At 41.0% G+C, this 23,096-nt stretch overlaps 2 protein-coding genes across 4 annotated transcripts in view; one reads left to right on the top strand and one right to left on the bottom strand.

Moving 5' to 3' along the window:
• The window catches only part of LOC129179198 (oocyte zinc finger protein XlCOF6.1-like), a 147,839-nt gene that overhangs the window by 77,276 nt on the left and 47,467 nt on the right, over positions 1-23,096 (bottom strand). The gene's annotated exons all lie outside the window — the stretch shown is intronic.
• On the top strand, positions 303-22,566 carry LOC129179212 (gastrula zinc finger protein XlCGF57.1-like). Of its 3 annotated transcripts, none has more exons than XM_054772151.1 (3): positions 303-369; positions 699-896; positions 20,369-22,566. In XM_054772151.1, exons 1-3 carry the CDS (start codon positions 330-332, stop codon positions 21,832-21,834), a joined length of 1,704 nt encoding a protein of 567 aa, XP_054628126.1. In that variant the 5' UTR covers positions 303-329; the 3' UTR covers positions 21,835-22,566. The 3 variants fall into 3 exon arrangements, with proteins under 3 accessions (XP_054628126.1, XP_054628124.1, XP_054628125.1); XM_054772149.1 differs by lacking the exon at positions 20,369-22,566 and adding an exon at positions 6,499-8,860; XM_054772150.1 differs by lacking the exons at positions 303-369; positions 699-896 and adding exons at positions 13,880-13,938; positions 14,268-14,465.

The following is a 23,096-nucleotide window of genomic DNA, read 5'->3' as shown; positions in this document are numbered from 1 at the left end:
CATTGCTATAGGGGAGTGCTGAGCCAGGGTGCACAGTAGAATTTTGCCCCAAAGGCAATGAGAATTGGAAGGGGAAAAGTACATTTAATATAGCCAAAAGATAGAGAATAACGTATCAAATGGTTTTTAAGGGACGAAGGTTGCGTTACTTGAAGGAATGGGAGAATCTCCCCGCGTTTTAATGTAAAATATAGATGTTCTGTTAGCCTCTTCATCTGCTTTGTACACTATGTACGCTGTGCCAATGTAGTCGAGATGTGAATGGTAAGATCATCTTGCCTTCCGTATCCCAAGATCCTTTGCGCGCCCAGCTCCGAACAAAATTCAACATGGCGGCACTACACGGAGGAGAAAAGAACGAATTGTCATGTAAGTATAGCTTTATTTATGCATTAGAACATGTAAGGCCGTATTATGTAAAGCCGTATATGTGTTGCCATCCCCCGACACATGCTGGTGTGTTCGCGGCATTTTCACACTGGTAAGTTTGGATCAAAGCATGTGTTTTGCTCTTTTACACCGAGCATTTAGTAGGCCGCTAGCATTAGCTAAGCTAGCTGAGGGTAACCAAACAAAGTACCGTGTTTAGGGGATTAAAACACGTCACTTTAAATTATTTGTAAGATCAAGAATGAATGAAAGAACCGTGATAAATGTACACAGTTTTAAAAGTAATAATCGGCGTGTGTGTTTTTCAGGTAGACCAGCTGATGAAATGGATGAAAGCCATCCGGACTGGACTCCCTCATTACATCTCGGACACACGGAGGTGGAAGCTGCAGATAACAAGAGACTACAGGTGACATTGTACGAGCAGGAAGTTTCTCCAAGAGAGAGGGACGAACGACAACAACTGGACGCTGTTGGCAAGACTCAAGTTGTGCCACACATTGAAGGTAAGTTTAATGTTCACTGACCTCTTACTTAAGCTTTATGTAATCCGTCTGTTTCAGCCAGATAACAGACATGACACACAACGAAAGTCATTTCAAATGGCAACTTTCTGGCATTAAGAAACACAAAAAGACATTATTGCCTGAAGAAAACATGCACATTTCCACAGTCATTGATGGTGTGGGGCTGCATGCCAGGTGAAGGCACTGGGGAGATGGCTGTCATGACATTTTCAAGAAATGCACAAGTTTACGTTGACATTTTGGCCACTTTTCTTATCCCATCAATGGAAAGGATGTTTGGGGATGATGAAATCATTTTTCAAGATGACAATGTATCTCGCCATAGAGCAGTGCTTCTCAAATAGTGGGGCGGGCCCCCTTGGGGGCGGACGCAGTGAACTGTTGGGGAGGCGTGAGAGGCAGGGAGGACTTTCAGTGTTCGTGCAGACCTGACAGTATGAATTTGTTGTATTCAGCATACAATTTGACCCTTGAATTCGCTTTTAAGCGTCACTGCTCTCCATTTTGTTGCATTTTGCTGGTTTCAGTTTCTAGTTCAGTCTGTACAGCACAGATAAAAAAAATCGCTGTGAAAACATTTCTGTCCCCCAGTGACAGAAAATAATTCAGAACGACTGCCGTAGAGCAAATAAAAGGCACACGAGGTCAAAGCCATGGCCTGCAAATAGTCTGGATCTCAATTTAATTGAAAATCTGTGGTGGAAGTTAAAGAAAATGGTCCATGACAACCTGCAAAGCTGATCTGGCAACCGCAATCAGAGTAAGTTGGAGGCAGATTGATGAAGAGTGCTGCTTGTCACTCATTAGATCCTCGCCTCAGAGACTGCAAGCTGATTACCGATATTGGGGACCGAAAAAAGCCGATGTCCGATATATGACATGAGTGTTGATATAAATAGGATATATGCTGTACATAAACATAAATTCATATAATACCCCAAATAACGATTTCAACACAAAGAAGCAGAAGACTACTACTAGTAAACTAATATTAAACTAATACATTGTGTTTATAAAAGGCTTATTCACAAAAACATCTTACCAATTTCAATGAGTCATATTTACTAGCTGTTGTAAAGTTCCATCTGCAGCCAACGAGTGTTTGCAAACAGCTCAAAAACAAATGCTGAAGCAAACATTAAAAAGTGGAAAAGAAAATGTTGACTACATAGTAGTCTACAATAAATAAGAATAAAATACAATACTACAATAGTACTAAAATGTAGTACTAAAATACTACAATAACAAAAACATGCATCACGTTACTAGACTTAATACAAGGGACTAAACTACGTTTTATGTAACAATGTAGCTGGCGTGGAAGTATGAAGTGATGAAGTGGGGCGCTGTGTAAGTCTTCTATTCATGATGGACGTGGGAGTTAACACTTGCATATGTCTTTATTTCACTTATATTAGATAATGGTGGACATGTGCATTAACAGTTGCATCTAGCTGTCTTTATCTTACAAAGATAACTTACAGGACGTGAAAAAGCTGTCAAACGCTCTCTAAAACGTGCGTGTAAAAAAAACCCTACAATGTTCTCCTTGACGGGCCTCGCATGTTTCCGCACGGACGTTATTCTTGTGGGGCACTCAAGCGTAATGTTATATTGTTTTTGTCCATAGTTAACTCGTAGTTAATCACATTTAATCGCAGATGGAAATGCTTTTTATACATAAAATAATTAGGGATGTAAACGTCTTAAACAATTCAATACGCAACTACAACGATAACTGAATCAAATGTTATTTAAAGGATATCAATTTTGGAAATATGGGCCATTATTTCATTTAGAAAATAATGCAGTTAGATATCCCACAGTTTTTGCATGTGTTATTCAAGAGGTGATTTGTCTCACTTTGGCTACTACACTGTATTTTTACCCTTTTTCTTTTTTTACCCTTTTTCTTTCACCATATATTTGCTCCAAAATGCTGATAATTTGTGGGAGTGCATAAAGGTAAGATTTGATGACCTTCTGAGTGCCAATGTGCATATTTGTGGTACACATCCTCTCTGAAAAGCAGAGTCCAGGCCGGCGCTGGTGGATGGTGGCTCTGTATTCATTTCATGCTTTTAATTTGATGTTGTTCCTGTCAGAGTTTTACACAATACAAAATAGATAAGATAATTTAGATTGCTAATAATGTACACATGTTTTACTGATGTGGGGAACATTTTTCCCTGTGACTAGCTACTGCGCTGCTGATGCTATTGCGGCTAATGCTACATCCATTCTCAACTTGAACCATTGTCAAATTTATACAAGCCCCCAAATACCAAAAAACACCCCCAAGTAATACAGAAAATACCTTAATCAAAAACCGTGGATGAACTGTGATGTAAGGGCTAAGCTACGTGCTTGTTCGACTGCATTTGTCATGGGCACCGCTGAGGACTACAAAAAGGCCAGATATGACCTGAGGAGGTCCATACGAGAGGCCAAAAGACAGTACAGACAGAAGCTGGAGGGCTACTATTCCATCTCAGACCCTCGGCGCATGTGGGCGGGGCTCCAGCACATCACAGACTATCGACAGCGGAGTAGCGTAGCCACGTCCAGCCAAACCACACTTCCAGATGAGCTGAATGAGTTCTATGCCCGCTTTGACACCCAAACTCCTGATGAGCAGAGAGGGTGGCTGAACCTGGGGAGCACACAGGACTCACCTCTCATGGTGACATCAGCTGATGTGCGCAGGGTTCTGAACAAAACAAACCCACGAAAAGCAGCAGACGCAGACAACATCTCAGGCCGTGCACTTCGGGTTTGCTCATCAGAGCTAGCTGATGTGCTTGCTGACATATTTAACCTGTCGCTTGCACAAGCATCTGTACCGACCTGCTTTAAGTCCACCACCATAGTGCCCGTACCCAAGAAGAGCAACGTGACCTGCTTGAATGACTATCGCCCTATAGCACTCACTCCTATTGTAATGAAATGCTTTGAAAGAATAGTCTTGACCCACATCAAAAAGAGCATCCCGGCAACTGTGGACCCTCTACAGTTTGCATATCGCCAGAACCGGTCCACGGATGATGCAGTCAACACTGCCATCCACACAGCCCTTTCTCACCTACAGGGCCTGGACACATATGTCACAATGCTATTTATAGACTATACAGTCAGCCCCCACAAACTCACAAATAAGGTCCTCACACTTGGCCTGTCACCCTCCCTCTGTAACTGGGCGTTTAACTTTCTAACAGGCAGACCCCAGTCAGTCAGAGTCCACAATCGCACATCCAGCTCAAGAATTGTGAGCACTGGGACCCCACAGGGGTGTGTGCTGAGTCCGCTCCTCTACACGCTCTTCACCTACGATTGCGTGGCCTCCCAGAACAACACCAGCATCATTAAATTTGCGGATGACACTACAGTCATCGGCCTGATCACTGGTGGTGTTGAAACATCATACAGAAGAGAGGTGGCGGACCTCATAGCTTGGTGTCATGATAACAATCTCCTTCTCAATACAGATGAGACTAAAGAGATGATCATTGACCCAAGAACAAGGGAAAAGTTTATTGATGAGACAGAGGTGGAGAGGGTAGAACCTTCAAGTTCCTTGGCACACACATCAGCGAGGACCTCACCTGGTCTCACAACACCCAACAAATTATGAAGAAGTCCCAAAGGAGACTGTACTTCCTGAGGAGACTGAGGAAATTTGGCATGTCCACCAAAATCCTGAGTTGCTTCAACAGATGCTCTATGGAAAGTGTCCTTACCGCCTCCATCACTGTTTGGTACGGTAACTGTACAACACGTGATAGGAAGGCACTCCAGCGGGTGATCAAGACCTCACAGAACATTGTTGGGGCAGCCCTCCCCTCACTGCAAGACATTTATAAATCTCGAGTCCTACGCAGAACACACAACCTCATCAAGGACAGCACACATCCACAACACTCATTATTCACACTCCTACCGTCAGGCAGACGCTACAGGAGTTTGAAGTCCAGGACCACAAGACTGGCAAACAGCTTTTACCCACAGGCCATCAGGCTTCTCAACGAAGCACTCACACGCCGCACGCAACACACGCACACACTCATAGCACTTTGTTTATTTATTTATTTATTTGTATTATTTATCTGTATTAATGTCTCTTCTGTTGTTGTTGCTTAATTTATTGGTATTAATGTTTCTTATATTCTTATTATTTTTCTTGTGTTTTCTTTCTTTTCTTGGGAGAATGAACAGAATAAGAATTTCATTGCATAGTAGAACTGACTGTTTTACTTTGCACATGACAGTAAAACTCTTGAATCTTGAAATAGCTGTCCTCTGCTTTGCCTACCCCTAAATAGTGGCTCGTAGCACTAATTTTAGCCTAATACAAATAACTTTGGTCTTGTTGCAAGAGCCGTCTGCCAGGGCTTTGAAGCTAAATTTGCCATTCAAAATACCCTTTTCTTTGCCAATTTCCGCTCAATATTTGTTCCTGCTTGTGGCTCCACAGTCGCTGCTACTTCCTCAAACTACATTGCATGTCGAGGGTCAAACAGGATGTGCGCACGTTAATCGCGTGTCCAAAAAAACATTGCCGTAACAACGTCTGTTAACTTTGACAGCCCAAAAAGAAATAAAACAAAATAGTCGTCCTAAAAAAAAAAAAAAAAAAATGACGTCACAATATAAAAATGATAGTTTTTATTGTTTGTGTTTTTTTAAATAGACTAACTATGGCCCATCCATCCATTTTCTAGGCCGCTTCTCTTAATTAAGGGCTGTTGGAGGTATCCCAGCTGACTTCGGGCGGCAGGCGGGGTACGCCCTGGACTGGTCGCCAGCCGATCGCAGGGCACATATAGACAACCATTCACACTCACATTCATACCTATGGACAATTTAGAGTCACCAATTCACCATGGTGTTTATATTAATGCATGAATGTTATGAAGGAAAACTTGATGGGTATCCATATCCTGGAAAATACAACAAAGTACTGCAGGGCAGGGATGGGGCGCACATAAATATTCAAATTAGTTAACACCAGTTTTGGTGACAAAAACGGACATGAAGATACCAAAAGCCCATGATTAAAACTGAAAATATTTTCATGCATTGCACTGAAACTCTTCCCAGGGATTGACCAGAATCGGACCTGACTTCTGACTTGTCATGCGTAAGAGACATAATACAGGTGTATGACATAAAACTATGAGATATAGAGACGTCTTTTACCCCAGATGTTAAACAAAGGGTGTCACAAGGGAAGGGGAAAGACTTTAGATTGATGACGTGATGTAACTTGGCTTATAAAAAAAAAAGGTTGATGGTTAATGAAGGGAATTTATACACAATATGTTTCATAATTTAAAAAAAATGATTTCAACGTAAACCCCTGTGTAATTTAAAGAAAAAACCCTCATTTCTAAAAGTATTTTCATGTTAAGTAACGGGTAAAATCAAGGTTATTGCTATGTAACAGTCAACAGTAAAATATTGAAACAACCATCAGCCATTATTCCACTGTTATTTTTAAGGTAGTTTTTACTATTAAAAGATTTGTTTGTTTGTTTCATGTGCACAATAAGAATATACAATAATTCCCGTTTGTGTCCTGCAGACATCCAGCCGCTGATTGATCGTCAAGAAGAATGTCCCCCTCAGCCTCAGAGGGGGAGCTCCACTTGGGAGCAGGAAAAGCCACAGCCCCCTTATTTTAAAGAGGAAGAAGAGGAGCCAGAGCCCACCCACATTAAAGAGGAAGAGGAGGAGCCGGAGCCACATACCCTCTATGTTAAAGAGGAAGAGGAAGAACTCTCAATCACTCTTGAGGAACAGTGTCTTCTTGGGCCAACAGAGGCTGATCTCACCAGGTTGCCACTGACTGTTGTCTTTGTGAAGACCGAAGCCCATGAAGACAAACCACTTGAGTCCTCACTGCTTCATCACAGCCCAAGTGAGGAGAAGAGAAACGCAGAGCCTTCAAGCAGCAGATCACCACAACACATGAGAACAGAAGCTGATGGAGACCACTGTGGAGGATCACAAGCAGACAACCTCTTAGCTCCACTATCAGATAGTGATGACACAACATCACACTCTCTTGAAGATGAAGACCGCGACTACAACCAAGAATGTTTGAGCATCGATACAGACTGTGAAGGTGATATGACGACTCACACTGACAACAAACACTCTGAATGCTCTAAAAAGACTAGTAAAAATTTGCTCAGCTGCTCAGTTTGTGATAAAAGATTTTCTTGTAAGAGTAATTTGACTCAACACATGAGAACACACACAGGAGAAAAATCTTTTAGTTGTTCTGAATGTGGTAAAGGTTTTACTCAAAAGGTAACTTTGGTCAACCACATGAGGACACACACAGGAGAAAAACCTTTTACTTGCTCTGAATGTGGTAAAAGTTTCACTCAAAAGGTAACTTTGGTAAACCACATCAGGACGCACACAGGAGAAAAACCTTTTAGTTGCTCAGAATGTGGTAAACGTTTCCCTGAAAAGGCAAGTATGGTAGCACACATGAGAACACACACTGGGGAAAAACCTTTTACTTGCTCTGAATGTGGTAAAAGTTTCACTCAAAAGGTAACTTTGGTAAACCACATGAGGACGCACACAGGAGAAAAACCTTTTAGTTGCTCAGAATGTGGTAAACGTTTCCCTGGAAAGGCAAGTATGGTATCACACATGAGAACACACACTGGGGAAAAACCTTTTAGTTGCTCAGAATGTGGTGAAAGTTTCACTCACAAGGTAACTTTGGTAAAACACATGAGAAAGCACAAAGGAGAAAAACCTTTTAGTTGCTCAGACTGTGGTAAAAGTTTCCCTGAAAAGGTAAGTATGGTATCACACATGAGAACGCACACAGGAGAAAAACCTTTTACTTGCTCAAAGTGTTCTAAGAGCTTCACTCAAAAAGCGAGTTTGGTTTCACACATGAGAACACACACTGGAGAAAAACCTTTTACTTGCTCTGAATGTGGTAAAAGTTTCACTCAAAAGGTACATATGGTATTACACATGAGAACACACACTGGGGAAAAACCTTTTACTTGCTCTGAATGTGGTAAAAGTTTCACTCAAAAGGTATCTTTGGTAAGCCACATGAGGACGCACACAGGAGAAAAACCTTTTTAGTTGCTCAGGCTGTGGTAAAAGCTTCACTGTGAAAGCACATGTGGCGAAGCACATGAGAACACACAGGAGAAAAACATTTTACTTGGTCAAATTGTAGTGACGGGCAGCACGGTGCTCTTGTGGTTAGCATGTTGGCCAACACAGTAACAGTCTGGAGATCGGGAAGACTTGGGTTCGATTCTCCCTTGGGCATTTCTGTGTGGAGTTTGCATGTTCTCCAGGTACTTTCCTCCCACATCCAAAAACATGCATGTTAGGTTAATTGGTGACTCTAAATTGTCCATAGGTATGAATGTGAGTGTGAATGGTTGTCTGTCTATATGTGCCCTGCCATTGCCTGGCAACCAGTCCAGGGATAGTCCAGTCCAGCTGGGATAGGCCCCAGCATACCCCCGTGACCCTAATGAGGAGAAGCAGTGTAGAAAATGGATGGATGGAAATTGTAGTGACACATTGCCTTGGAAGTCCTCTTTGAACGGACAAGTGCAGAGTCACTGATAGTCTCCTATAGTTCAAGGTATTTTATTTGACAGTATGCTGTAATCACACAATGCTGTAACTGATGAAGTCACTTACTGTTCAATTATTTCCAGAGTAAGTAGTAATTTTGATTCCCTTTGCTGACTTTTTGTTCGTATGAGTCACTCATTGAAGTGAATCGGGTACTCAAGTCACCCATCACAAAGCACATGATTTGATTTTGATTTTTGATTTACAAAACAATTGTATGAAATAAAAGGGATTATATTGTTGATATTGGGTCATTGTCTTATATTGTTGTATTATATCCACTTACACATTACACGTGTATATTTATGTTGACAAATAAGCGTATTGATACAAATACATTTTGTTTGCCTTAAAATGTTTGTCAGGTGTTTTATTTGGATTTAATTATGATTATGATCATTTAATTATGATAATTATTAACAAAGGCAAAATTGTTAAATTTAATGAAAAAGTCAAAAAGTATCAGTATAAATATCAGTGATATATACCAGGGGAGATGGGGGGGTGGGTGAGGGAAGATTTTATACACTGCTCACAAAAATTAAAGGAGCACTTTAAAGAAACACATTAGATACATCAGATCTCAATATGAAGTTGGATATCTATACAAATAACGACAGGGCAGTGTCTTAGAACAAAAGGATGCCAAGTCTTTTAATGGAAATAAAAGTGTTCAGCCTACAGAGGGCTCAATTGTGTAGACCATAAAATCAGAGTGAAATGAAGATGTGGCAGGCTAGTCCATTTTTTCCAAATCTTAATTTCTGCAACTCAAAATGCTTTTCAGTATCTTGTGTGGCCCCCACGAGCTTGTATGCATGCTTGACAACGTCACGGCATGCTCCTAATGAGACGACGGATGGTGTCTTGTGGCATTTCCTCCCAGATCTGTGTGAGGGCATCCCTGAGCTGTTGTACAGTCTGAGGAGCAACCAGGCAGCGCCTAATGGACCGAAACATAATGTCCCAGAGATGTTCTATTGGGTTTAAGTCAGGGGATCGTGAAGGCCATTCAATTGTTTCAGTTCCTTCATCCTCCAGGTACTGCCTGCATACTCTTGCCACGTGAGGTCGGGCATTGTCGTGCATTAGGAGCACCAGCGTAGGGTCTGACAATTGGTTCCAGGATTTCATCTCGATACCTTATGGCAGTCAGAGCACCATTTCCTAGGCAATAGAGGTCTGTGCGTCCCTCCATGGATATGCCTCCCCAGACCATCACGGACCCACCACCAAACCTGTCATGTTGAACGACGTTGCAGGCAGCATAACGTTCTCCTTGTCTTCTCCAGACTCTTTCACGTCTATCACAGGTGCTCAGGGTGAACTTGCTCTCGTCTGTGAAAAGTACAGGGCGCCAGTGGCGGACTTGCCAATTCTGGTGGTCTGTGGCAAATGCCAGTCGAGCTCCACGGTTCTGGGCAGTGAGCACAGGGCCCACTACAGGACGTCAGGCCCTCAGGCCACCTTCATGAAGTCTGTTCCTGATTGTTTGGGTAGAGACATTCACACCAGTGGCCCTCTGGAGGTCATTCTGTAGGGCACGAGCAGTGCTCAGCCTGTTCCGCCTTGCACAAACAAGCAGGTATCGGTCCTGCTGAGGGGTTGAGGACCTTCTACGGCCCTGTGCAGCTCTCTGAGAATAACCACCAGTCTCCTGAAATCTCCTCCATGTTCTGGAGATTGTGCTGGGAGACACATTAAACCTTCTTGCAGCACGTGTGGATGTGCCATCCTGGAGAAGTTGGACAACCTGTGCAACTTCTGTAGGGTTAAGGAATCGCCTCATACTGCCAGTAGAGATAATTACGCAAGCCAAAATCAGCACGAGTGGAAAACCAGCCAAAAAAGATCAAGAGGGAGAAACTTTAAATGACCTCCACATGTAAAACCAGTCTTGTTTTGAGGGTTTTCTAATCGTTGCCTCTGTGAAGTGCACCTGTTGTTAATTCCAGGAATACCAATACAGCTGAAATTTATCAACGAGGCCCTCAGTCGCTTAAACAACCAGAAAATTATCAGACAGGTTTAATTCAATTCATGCCAGGCCCAATAAAAAAAGTGTTCCTTTAATTTTTGTGAGCAGTATATATATACATGTGTATATATAAGCTAGAGAGGTGGAGGTTTGCCCTGGAAAGGAGAGGAATGAAGGTTAGCCGCAGTAAGACAGCGTACATGTGTGTGAATGAGAGGGACCCAAGTGGAAGAGTGAGCTTACAGGGAGAAGAGATCAAGAAGGTGGAGGATTTTACGTACTTGGGGTCAACAGTCCAGAGCAATGGAGAGTGTGGAAAAGAGGTGAAGAAGTGTGTACAGGCAGGATGGTACGGGTGGAGAAAAGTGTCAGGTGTGATGTGTGATAGAAGAGTTTCAGCTAAAATGAAAGGAAAGGTGTACAAAACTGTGGTGAGACCAGCGATGTTGTTTGGTCTAGAGACAGTGTCAATGAGGAAAAGACAGGAGACAGAGCTGGAGGTAGCAGAGATGAAGATGCTGAGGTTCTCTCTGGGAGTGACCAGGAAGGATAGGATCAGGAATGAGTACATCAGAGGGACAGCACATGTTAGAGGTTTTGGAGATAAAGTCAGAGAGGCCAGACTGAGATGGTTTGGACATGTCCAGAGGAGAGATAGGGAATATATCGGTAGGAGGATGCTGAGTTTTGAACTGCCAGGCAGGAGGCCTAGAGGAAGACCAAAGAGGAGGTTTATGGATGTAGTGAAAGAGGACATGAAGGTAGTTGGTGTGAGAGAAGAGGATGCAGAAGACAGGGTTAGATGGAGGCAATTGATTCGCTGTGGCGACCCCTGAAGGGAAAAGCCCAAAGGAACAGAAAACATTTTCGGCAGGGTAATCTACGCCATCCGTCAGTCAATTTTACGGCACAAAGCAATATATGCCCCCTACCCACACACAATCCCAAAAACGTTATTAAGATAGATATAAATTTGAGAAATTCCAACATAATCCATTTTTTTTCTCTTCATGGTGCAAGTGGACAATTTATAAGCCCTCTTTTCTTTGTTCCATAAATTATTTTATGTTTTTTCTTGCCACTGAAAAAATACACACAGCATTTGCTAGGAAGCTATGTTTATTTCTTCGTTTAGAAAAAAACTCGAGCTGAATCCTCTCGATGAATCCATCATTGCAATCTGCTAATGGTTGTTTTCATTGAAATGTAACTGCATGTGATGTGTTTTATTCTATTTATTTATGTATGTTACATGTAAGCAGATATGACGTTTGACCTCGTCATGTAGATTTATGATTGATAGTTTAAGGGTTTTGCACTGTTGATCTCAGATATTTTCGATGGTGTAAAATTCCTCTGATTAAATGTATGTCCAGAATTGATACGTTTCTATAGCTCTATAATAGCTAAGAGGAAATGTACGTACTTTTTTGTTATATCATGATACAGTAGCACCTCGCATAACATAAACCTCCTTTTACATAAATTCCACTTAACATAAAGAATTTATGTAACGTTTTTGCTTCGCATTACAGAAGAAATTCCATATAACATAAAGCGTCAAGTCAGTGCAAGTCTTTTTTTTTTCCAATCAACTTTATTAATGGGAACGCCTCGGTGTCCTCCCGGTGGAGCTGGAGGAGGTGGTCGGGGACCGGGAAGTCTGGGCTTCCCTACTGAGACTGCTGCCCCCGCGACCCGGACCCGGATAAGCGGAGGAAAATGGAATGGAACTTTATTAATGCTTCAAATCGGTGCAAGTTCAGACTAACACTTGGTGACGCCTTCTGACGCTTCACGCTCTCATTGGCTGATTTTCAGGGCACCGCCTACGCTCTCATCTCATTGGCTGAGTTATACAGCAAGTACGTGAGTTTGTGTGAGAGACAGGCTTGTCCCTTCAAACTCCTTCCTCTTCGTAGTCCCCCTTAAACTAACTTAAACAATTAAGTTAAGTTCCAAATTAAAATTTTGCACACAGCATTATCGTGTAGTGCGTGTGTGTTTGTCTGTGAGACCAGCTGACTCTTAGACTCTTTGAGTCGCGTTTCGACTCAGGCTAGTCCTCCTCCTCCTTCCTGCCTCCACTTGCGCTCCTGATCAAGACATCTCGTGAACGGTAAGATTGTTTTTGTTTTTCAGTTTTATTCATTTACAGTAATCTTATTTATTACCTTATTTTATATTGGAATGTTACTCTACTATGTTTATGCTAACGTTTTCTTATATTTTCCCACTATATTTGGTGGACTTTGAATATTTTGAAGTGCCAAGGGGATGAGTTTGGGAAGATCTTGGAAAGGAGTAGGCTATTTACATGTATTTTACGCTTCGTATAACGTAAAAACCCGATAAGGTAAAGGTTCTCGGAACGGATATTTACGTTGTAGGGGCATCCACTGTATATGTATTTCTTTAAGGGATGAAGGTTGCGTTACTTGAAGGAATGGGAGAATCTCAGTGCTTCCATGATGCTTACCAGGCATTGTATACAGTGCAGTTAGCAAGCCAGTTTGCATACAATTGACCCGGCATGACCCTTCATTTGGATAAACAACATTTTTTTTTGCCGCTGAATGACTGACGTAAAAGGATTCATTCATATGATATGTTCTGGGAAATAATATTACTGAACATGCATACCGTATGTTTGAGATTGTAAACAACGTATTGTCTTACCCAAAGCATATGGTTGTGTTTCAGTGTTGATGTTTTTTTCTGTGTGTGTGTGTGTGTTTATGGTTATTACACATTATGGTTATCACATATTATTCCTGTGGTTTTTGTTCAAATATATTTCTATATCAGAAAATACCTTATTTCTACTTCATAACACAAACAAAAAAATCAGCAAAATGTTAAATGATTTTAAAACTTGTCCAAAGTCACTCTCTTTTATGATTCATATTTTGTACAGACGAGAGCATAGTGAATTGTATGAAAGTAAGAATAAAAAGTAAAGGATCATGACCATGGATTTTAGTGGAAAAAAGGGATGGGATATGCAGTTCAAATGAAAATCTCTTTCTAGAGGAGTAAAACTATCATTGCTATAGGGGAGTGCTGAGCCAGGGTGCACAGTAGAATTTTGCCCCAAAGGCAATGAGAATTGGAAGGGGAAAAGTACATTTAATATAGCCAAAAGATAGAGAATAACGTATCAAATGGTTTTTAAGGGACGAAGGTTGCGTTACTTGAAGGAATGGGAGAATCTCCCCGCGTTTTAATGTAAAATATAGATGTTCTGTTAGCCTCTTCATCTGCTTTGTACACTATGTACGCTGTGCCAATGTAGTCGAGATGTGAATGGTAAGATCATCTTGCCTTCCGTATCCCAAGATCCTTTGCGCGCCCAGCTCCGAACAAAATTCAACATGGCGGCACTACACGGAGGAGAAAAGAACGAATTGTCATGTAAGTATAGCTTTATTTATGCATTAGAACATGTAAGGCCGTATTATGTAAAGCCGTATATGTGTTGCCATCCCCCGACACATGCTGGTGTGTTCGCGGCATTTTCACACTGGTAAGTTTGGATCAAAGCATGTGTTTTGCTCTTTTACACCGAGCATTTAGTAGGCCGCTAGCATTAGCTAAGCTAGCTGAGGGTAACCAAACAAAGTACCGTGTTTAGGGGATTAAAACACGTCACTTTAAATTATTTGTAAGATCAAGAATGAATGAAAGAACCGTGATAAATGTACACAGTTTTAAAAGTAATAATCGGCGTGTGTGTTTTTCAGGTAGACCAGCTGATGAAATGGATGAAAGCCATCCGGACTGGACTCCCTCATTACATCTCGGACACACGGAGGTGGAAACTGCAGATAACAAGAGACTACAGGTGACATTGTACGAGCAGGAAGTTTCTCCAAGAGAGAGGGACGAACGACAACAACTGGACGCTGTTGGCAAGACTCAAGTTGTGCCACACATTGAAGGTAAGTTTAATGTTCACTGACCTCTTACTTAAGCTTTATGTAATCCGTCTGTTTCAGCCAGATAACAGACATGACACACAACGAAAGTCATTTCAAATGGCAACTTTCTGGCATTAAGAAACACAAAAAGAAATTATTACCTGAAGAAAACATGCACATTTCCACAGTCATTGATGGTGTGGGGCTGCATGCCAGGTGAAGGCACTGGGGAGATGGCTGTCATGACATTTTCAAGAAATGCACAAGTTTACGTTGACATTTTGGGCACTTTTCTTATCCCATCAATGGAAAGGATGTTTGGGGATGATGAAATCATTTTTCAAGATGACAATGTATCTCGCCATAGAGCAGTGCTTCTCAAATAGTGGGGCCGGCCCCCTTGGGGGCGGACGCAGTGAACTGTTGGGGAGGCGTGAGAGGCAGGGAGGACTTTCAGTGTTCGTGCAGACCTGACAGTATGAATTTGTTGTATTCAGCATACAATTTGACCCTTGAATTCGCTTTTAAGCGTCACTGCTCTCCATTTTGTTGCATTTTGCTGGTTTCAGTTTTGAGTTCAGTCTATACAGTACAGATAAAAAAAATCGCTGTGAAAACATTTCTGTCCCCCAGTGACAGAAAATAATTCAGAACGACTGCCGTAGAGCAAATAAAAGGCACACGAGGTCAAAGCCATGGCCTGCAAATAGTCTGGATCTCAATTTAATTGAAAATCTGTGGTGGAAGTTAAAGAAAATGGTCCATGACAACCTGCAAAGCTGATCTGGCAACCGCAATCAGAGTAAGTTGGAGGCAGATTGATGAAGAGTGCTGCTTGTCACTCATTAGATCCTCGCCTCAGAGACTGCAAGCTGATTACCGATATTGGGGACCGAAAAAAGCCGATGTCCGATATATGACATGAGTGTTGATATAAATAGGATATATGCTGTACATAAACATAATTTCATATAATACCCCAAATAACGATTTCAACACAAAGAAGCAGAAGACTACTACTAGTAAACTAATATTAAACTAATACATTGTGTTTATAAAAGGCTTATTCACAAAAACATCTTACCAATTTCAATGAGTCATATTTACTAGCTGTTGTAAAGTTCCATCTGCAGCCAACGAGTGTTTGCAAACAGCTCAAAAACAAATGCTGAAGCAAACATTAAAAAGTGGAAAAGAAAGTGTTGACTACATAGTAGTCTACAATAAATAAGAATAAAATACAATACTACAATAGTACTGAAATGTAGTACTAAAATACTACAATAAAATAAGAAATAACAAAAACATGCATCACGTTACTAGACTTAATACAAGGGACTAAACTACGTTTTATGTAACAATGTAGCTGGCGTGGAAGTATGAAGTGATGAAGTGGGGCGCTGTGTAAGTCTTCTATTCATGATGGACGTGGGAGTTAACACTTGCATATGTCTTTATTTCACTTATATTAGATAATGGTGGACATGTGCATTAACAGTTGCATCTAGCTGTCTTTATCTTACAAAGATAACTTACAGGACGTGAAAAAGCTGTCAAACGCTCTCTAAAACGTGCGTGGAAAAAACCCCTACAATGTTCTCCTTGACGGGCTTCGCATGTTTCCGCACGGACGTTATTCTTGTGGGGCACTCAAGCATAATGTTATATTGTTTTTGTCCATAGTTAACTCGTAGTTAATCACATTTAATCGCAGATGGAAATGCTTTTTATACATAAAATAATTAGGGATGTAAACGTCTTAAACGATTCAATACGCAACTACAACGATAACTGAATCAAATGTTATTTAAGGGATATCAATTTTGGAAATATGGGCCATTATTTCATTTAGAAAATAATGCAGTTAGATATCCCACAGTTTTTGCATGTGTTATTCAAGAGGTGATTTGTCTCACTTTGGCTACTACACTGTATTTTTACCCTTTTTCTTTTTTTACCCTTTTTTTTCACCATATATTTGCTCCAAAATGCTGATAATTTGTGGGAGTGCATAAAGGTAAGATTTGATGACCTTCTGAGTGCCAATGTGCATATTTGTGGTACACATCCTCTCTGAAAAGCAGAGTCCAGGCCCGCGCTGGTGGATGGTGGCTCTGTATTCATTTCATGCTTTTAATTTGATGTTGTTCCTGTCAGAGTTTTACAAAATACAAAATAGATAAGGTAATTTAGATTGCTAATAATGTACACATGTTTTACTGATGTGGGAACATTTTTCCCTGTGACTAGCTACTGCGCTGCTGATGCTATTGCGGCTAATGCTACATCCATTCTCAACTTGAACCATTGTCAAATTTATACAAGCCCCCAAATAGCTGTCCTCTGCTTTGCCTACCCCTAAATAGTGGCTCGTAGCACTAATTTTAGCCTGCAGTTCAAAGCAAAAAGCACCTAAGCTCGCATGTAAAAAACACTTGTTAGTTGTATGCGTCACTTGTATGCCAAGGTACCACTCTATACATGACATAAAAATACCGCCAGTGATCCAGTACCTTCTCGCTTCTCTCTGGCAGGCGACGTTCTCCGTGACAACTCAAGTCACAGTGACGGGAGATACAAATTAGAGCTGCAACAATGACTCGATTAATTGATGGTTAATCAATTACCCAATTAATCAACCACTGCTTTCGCTTAATTTATTTTTAATTTAAATATGTAAAGATCCTCTGATTTCAGCCTCTCAAATGTGAATATTGTGTAATATCCTGAGTCAGCCATGAAAGCAGACCTGTTGTCTTTGTTTTAGCCAAAACAAGGTATTCACACATCAGTTTTGACTTTGTAAACCAGTGATGAGCATTTTTGCCTCTTCTGTTGTGTTGCGGACCCAACCACTAACTGTAGGTGTTTGCTTCATATTAATTTGGTCCCTCTACGGCAGGGGTCACCAACGTTTTTTCTTGTGAGAGCTACTTTTAGAAAATGAAAATGGCCACGAGCTACTCATTTTTGTAGAAATGATTTTCATACCTTATTTCAACCCAAACAGAGCAAATATGCTTGTTTTACCAAAACATTCACAAAATGCTGGTATCCACAACTCACATTTTATGTTTCAGAATACTTTTCTTTCTAGTGTTCTCACATTATTAACTGAAAACCTGAATGAAAAGCAGGCCTGCGGGCACCTCATGTGGTCGTGGGGGGCTACCTGGTGCCCGGGGGCACCACGTTGGAGACCCCTGCTCTACGACCTACCCGATTACTCCATGAATTGAAACAACAAGCTTCACCTTAATTGACTAAGAAAATGATCATGATTGTGTTTTTGTGTACATTTATTGTTTTACTGAAGCTGTTTGACAAACATTTATATTTGTTATTATTTAACATTATTTTAACACAATGTTCAAGCGATAACCTTGTTTGTGCACTTATTTGCCCTGTCAGTTCAATTCTTCTACTTCTGAATAGACGTGGAAATTAAAAATGTGTGTTTTTTTTATCCGATTCATCACTGAATCGAAAAATAAATGGCCTATTAATCAGTTATTAAAATAATCACTAGTTGCAGCCCTAATACAAATAACTTTGGTCTTGTTGCAAGAGCCGTCTGCCAGGGCTTTGAAGCTAAATTTGCCATTCAAAATACCCTTTTCTTTGCCAATTTCCGCTCAATATTTGTTCCTGCTTGTGGCTCCACAGTCGCTGCTGCTTCCTCAAACTACATTGCGTGTCGAGGGTCAAACAGGATGTGCGCACGTTAATCGCGTATCCAAAAAAACAGTGCCGTTACAACATCTGTTAACTTTGACAGCCCAAAAAGAAATACAACAAAATAGTCTGTCCTAAAAAAAAAAAAAAAATGACGTCACAATATAAAAATGATAGTTTTTATTGTTTGTGTTTTTTTAAATAGACTAACTATGGCCCATCCATCCATTTTCTAGGCCGCTTCTCCTAATTAAGGGCCCGGGGGCCTGTTGGAGCCTATCCCAGCTGACTTTGGCCGGCAGGCGGGGTACACCCTGGACTGGTCGCCAGCCGATCGCAGGGCACATATAGACAACCATTCACACTCACATTCATACCTATGGACAATTTAGAGTCACCAATTCACCATGGTGTTTATATTAATGCATGAATGTTATGAAGGAAAACTTGATGGGTATCCATATCCTGGAAAATACAACAAAGTACTGCAGGGCAGGGATGGGGCGCACATAAATATTCAAATTAGTTAACACCAGTTTTGGTGACAAAAACGGACATGCGTCTGTGTAGGCTCTCAGTCGTACAGGAGTTGTCCATCGAGGGAAAGGCTTCTTGAGACGTCATCTGTACTTCTGTGAAGAAGGTGTCGGACGTTTCGCTCCTCATCCGAAGAGCTTCGTCAGCGAACTAACAAGTGCTGGTAGCCTAGGACTTAAATACAGTAAGAGTGGGCGGAATTGGTGTGCCGACGCCCTCCTCCTATTGGTTCCTTACATTAAGCCTGGGCGGAGTTGTGGTCTAATCCTCTCCTGCCATTAGCACCTCCGATCAAAGGGAAGTGTAGCTCCCTGTAGTTGGGTATGAACGACTCTGATACTGGCTCGTTAGCATCTATTGTTCTGGCTCGGACTTGGCTCCACCTCATTTGCAAGACAAAGAGCTGTGGGTTTTGGTCTCAGTAACCTGCTGAACACAGGGTCCAAATTAAACCTCAAACCACCATTCCGATTCAATGATGGGTTCTGTTGTTTGACAAAAATAGCTTCCTTTACTCCTCTTTCAAACCATCTGTTTTCTTGTACTGATTGATTGAGGACCACTAGAATTGTCCCTGCGGTGTTGATAAAGCCTTTTTTGGAGCATTTGCTTAGTTTCCCCAATGTAGTGCTCTTTGCATTCCTCATCTTTACAGTGGATGGAATAGACCACATTGCTCTGTTTTGGGTTTGGAGCCTTGTCTTTCGGATACACTAGTTTTTGTCTCAGGGTATTTACTGGTTTAAAATAGGTTGGAATTTTGTGTTGCCATAAGATCCTCTGGAGTTTTTCGGAGACCCCCGCTACATAAGGGACTACCACTCCTCTCCTTTTTGCTTCTGTGGGTTTTTGGGTTTCTTTCCCTACTCTCTCCGGGGGTCTCCGAAAAACTCCAGAGGATCTATTTCAAACCTATTTCAAACCAGTATTTCAAACCCTGAGACAAAAATTAGTGCATCCTAAAGACAAGGCTCCAAACCAAAAACAGAGCAATGTGGTCTATTCCATCCACTGTAAAGATGAGGAATGCAAAGAGCACTACATTGGGGAAACTAAGCAAATGCTCCAAAAAAGGCTTTATCAACATCGCAGGGACAATTCTAGTGGTCCTCAATCAGCAGTACATCTACACCTTAAAGCAACCAATCACTCTTTTGAGGACAGCAAGGTAAAGATTAAAACCCACAGCTCTTAGTCTTGCAAATGAGGTAGAGCCAGGGCCAAGCCAGAACAATAGATGCTAACGAGCCAGTATCAGAGTCATTCATACCCAACTACAGGGAACTACTCTTCCTTTTGTTCGGAGGTGCTAATGGCAGGATTACTCCGCCCAGTCTTAGTGTAAGGAACCAATAGAAGGAGGGTGTTGGCACACCAATTCCGCCCACTCTTACTGTATTTAAGGCCTAAGCTACCAGCACTTATTAGTTCGCTGACGAAGCTCTTCGGATGAGGAGCAAAACGTCCGACACCTTCTTCACAGAAGTACAGATGACGTCTCAAGAAGCCTTTCCCTCGAAAAACGGACATGAAAATACCAAAAGCCCTTGATTAAAACTGAAAATATTTTCATGCATTGCACTGAAACTCTTCCCAGGGATTGACCAGAATCGGACCTGACTTCTGACTTGTCATGCGTAAGAGACATAATACAGGTGTATGACATAAAACTATATAATACCTATACAATAATTCCCGTTTGTGTCCTGCAGACATCCAGCAGCTGATTGATCGTCAAGAAGAATGTCCCCCTCAGCCTCAGAGGGGGAGCTCCACTTGGGAGCAGGAAAAGCCACAGCCCCCTAATTTTAAAGAGGAAGAAGAGAAGCCAGAGCCCACCCACATTAAAGAGGAAGAGGAGGAGCCGGAGCCACATACCGCCTATGTTAAAGAGGAAGAGGAAGAACTCTCAATCACTCTTGAGGAACAGTGTCTTCTTGGGCCAACAGAGGCTGATCTCACCAGGTTGCCACTGACTGTTGTCTTTGTGAAGACCGAAGCCCATGAAGACAAACCACTTGAGTCCTCACTGCTTCATCACAGCCCAAGTGAGAAGAGAAACGCAGAGCCTTCAAGCAGCAGATCACCACAACACATGAGAACAGAAGCTGATGGAGACCACTGTGGAGGATCACAAGCAGACAACCTCTTAGCTCCGCTATCAGATAGTGACGACACAACATCACACTCTCTTGAAGATAAAGACAGCGACTACAACCAAGAATGTTTGAGCATCGATACAGACTGTGAAGGTGATATGACGACTCACACTGACAACAAACACTCTGAATGCTCTAAAAAGAAGACTAGTAAAAATTTGCTCAGCTGCTCAGTTTGTGATAAAAGATTTTCTTGTAAGAGTAATTTGACTCGACACATGAGAACACACACCGGAGAAAAATGTTTTAGTTGTTCTGAATGTGGTAAAAGTTTTACTCAAAAGGCAATTATGGTATCACACATGAGAACACACACAGGAGAAAAACCTTTTACTTGCTCTGAATGTGGTAAAAGTTTCACTCAAAAGGTAACTTTGGTAAACCACATGAGAACACACACAGGAGAAAAACCTTTCAGTTGCTCAGAATGTGGTAAACGTTTCCCTGAAAAGGCAAGTATGGTATCACATATGAGAACACACACTGGGGAAAAACCTTTTAGTTGCTCAGAATGTGGTAAAAGTTTCACTCACAAAGTAACTTTGGTAAAACACATGAGAAAGCACACAGGAGAAAAACCTTTCAGTTGCTCAGACTGTGGTAAAAGTTTCCCTGAAAAGGTAAATATGGTATCACACATGAGAACGCACACAGGAGAAAAACCTTTTACTTGCTCAAAGTGTTCTAAAAGTTTCACTCAAAAGGGAAGTTTGGTTTCACATATGAAAACACACACTGGAGAAAAACCTTTTCCTTGCTCAAACTGTTTGAAACGTTTCACTCAAAAGGCAAATATGGTATCACACATGAGAACACACACAGGAGAAAAACCTTTTACTTGCTCAGACTGTGGTAAAAGTTTCACTCAAAAGGTACATATGGTATCACACATGAGAACACACACTGGGGAAAAACCTTTTACTTGCTCAGACTGTGGCAAAAGCTTCACTGTGAAAGCACATGTGGCGAAACACATGAGAACACACAGGAGAAAAACATTTTACTTGGTCAAATTGTAGTGGTTAGCATGTTGGCCAACAGTAACAGTCTGGAGATCGGGAAGACCTGGGTTCGATTCTCCCTTGGGCATTTCTGTGTGGAGTTTGCATGTTCTCCAGGTACTTTCCTCCCACATCCAAAAACATGCATGTTAGGTTAATTGGTGACTCTAAATTGTCCATAGGTATGAATGTGAGTGTGAATGGTTGTATATATGTGCCCTGCGATTGCCTGGCAACCAGTCCAGGGATAGTCCAGTCCAGCTGGGATAGGCTCCAGCATACCCCCATGACACTAATGAGGAGAAGAGGTATAGAAAATAGATGGATGGAAATTGTAGTGACACATTGCCTTGGAAGTCCTCTTTGAACGGACAAGTGCAGAGTCACTGATAGTCTCCTATAGTTCAAGGTATTTTATTTGACAGTATGCTGTAATCACTCAATGCTGTAACTGATGAAGTCACTTACTGTTCAATTATTTCCAGACTAAGTCAGGGTTTGATTCCTTTTACTGACTTTTTGTTTGTATGAGTCACTCAATGAAGTGAATCGGGTACTCAAGTCACCCATCACAAAGCACATGATTTGATTTTGATTTTTGATTTACAAAACAATTGTATGGAATAAAAGGGATTATATTGTTGATATTGGGTCATTGTCTTATATTGTTGTATTATATCCACTTACACATTACACGTGTATATTTATGTTGACAAATAAGCGTATTGATACAAATACATTTTGTTTGCCTTAAAATGTTTGTCAGGTGTTTTATTTGGATTTAATTATGATTATGATCATTTAATTGTGATAATTATTAACAAAGGCAAAATTATTAAATTTAATGAAAAAGTTAAATCAAAAAGTATCAGTATAAATATCAGTGATATATATATATATATATATATATATATGTGTATATATATATATATATATATATATGTATAACGTCAAGCGTAGTAGAGGACCCGAGTTTGAGAGGAAGAGACCACCCAACCAATAAATATAGATGTGTGTGTATAATATATATATATATATATATATAATTACACTAGGTCCCCAACTTACGAACACAATTGGTTCCAGACGACCGTTCTTAAGTCGAATTGTTCTTAAGTAGGGGAAAAGGTAATATTACCAATGATATAGGTACTACATGTACCTATATCATGTATACATATACAGTATATGTGTATGTATGTAAATATGAGTTTGGATGCAGTAGTAATATTAAACGAGGATAATTAATGAAAAAACAATAAAAGTGATATAATAATACG

Source organism: Dunckerocampus dactyliophorus, chromosome 4 (genome assembly GCF_027744805.1).
Source record: "Dunckerocampus dactyliophorus isolate RoL2022-P2 chromosome 4, RoL_Ddac_1.1, whole genome shotgun sequence".
NCBI lineage: Eukaryota > Metazoa > Chordata > Actinopteri > Syngnathiformes > Syngnathidae > Dunckerocampus > Dunckerocampus dactyliophorus.
The sequence above is the reverse complement of the archived record's forward strand: the minus strand, read 5'-3'. Positions and strand labels throughout refer to the sequence as shown.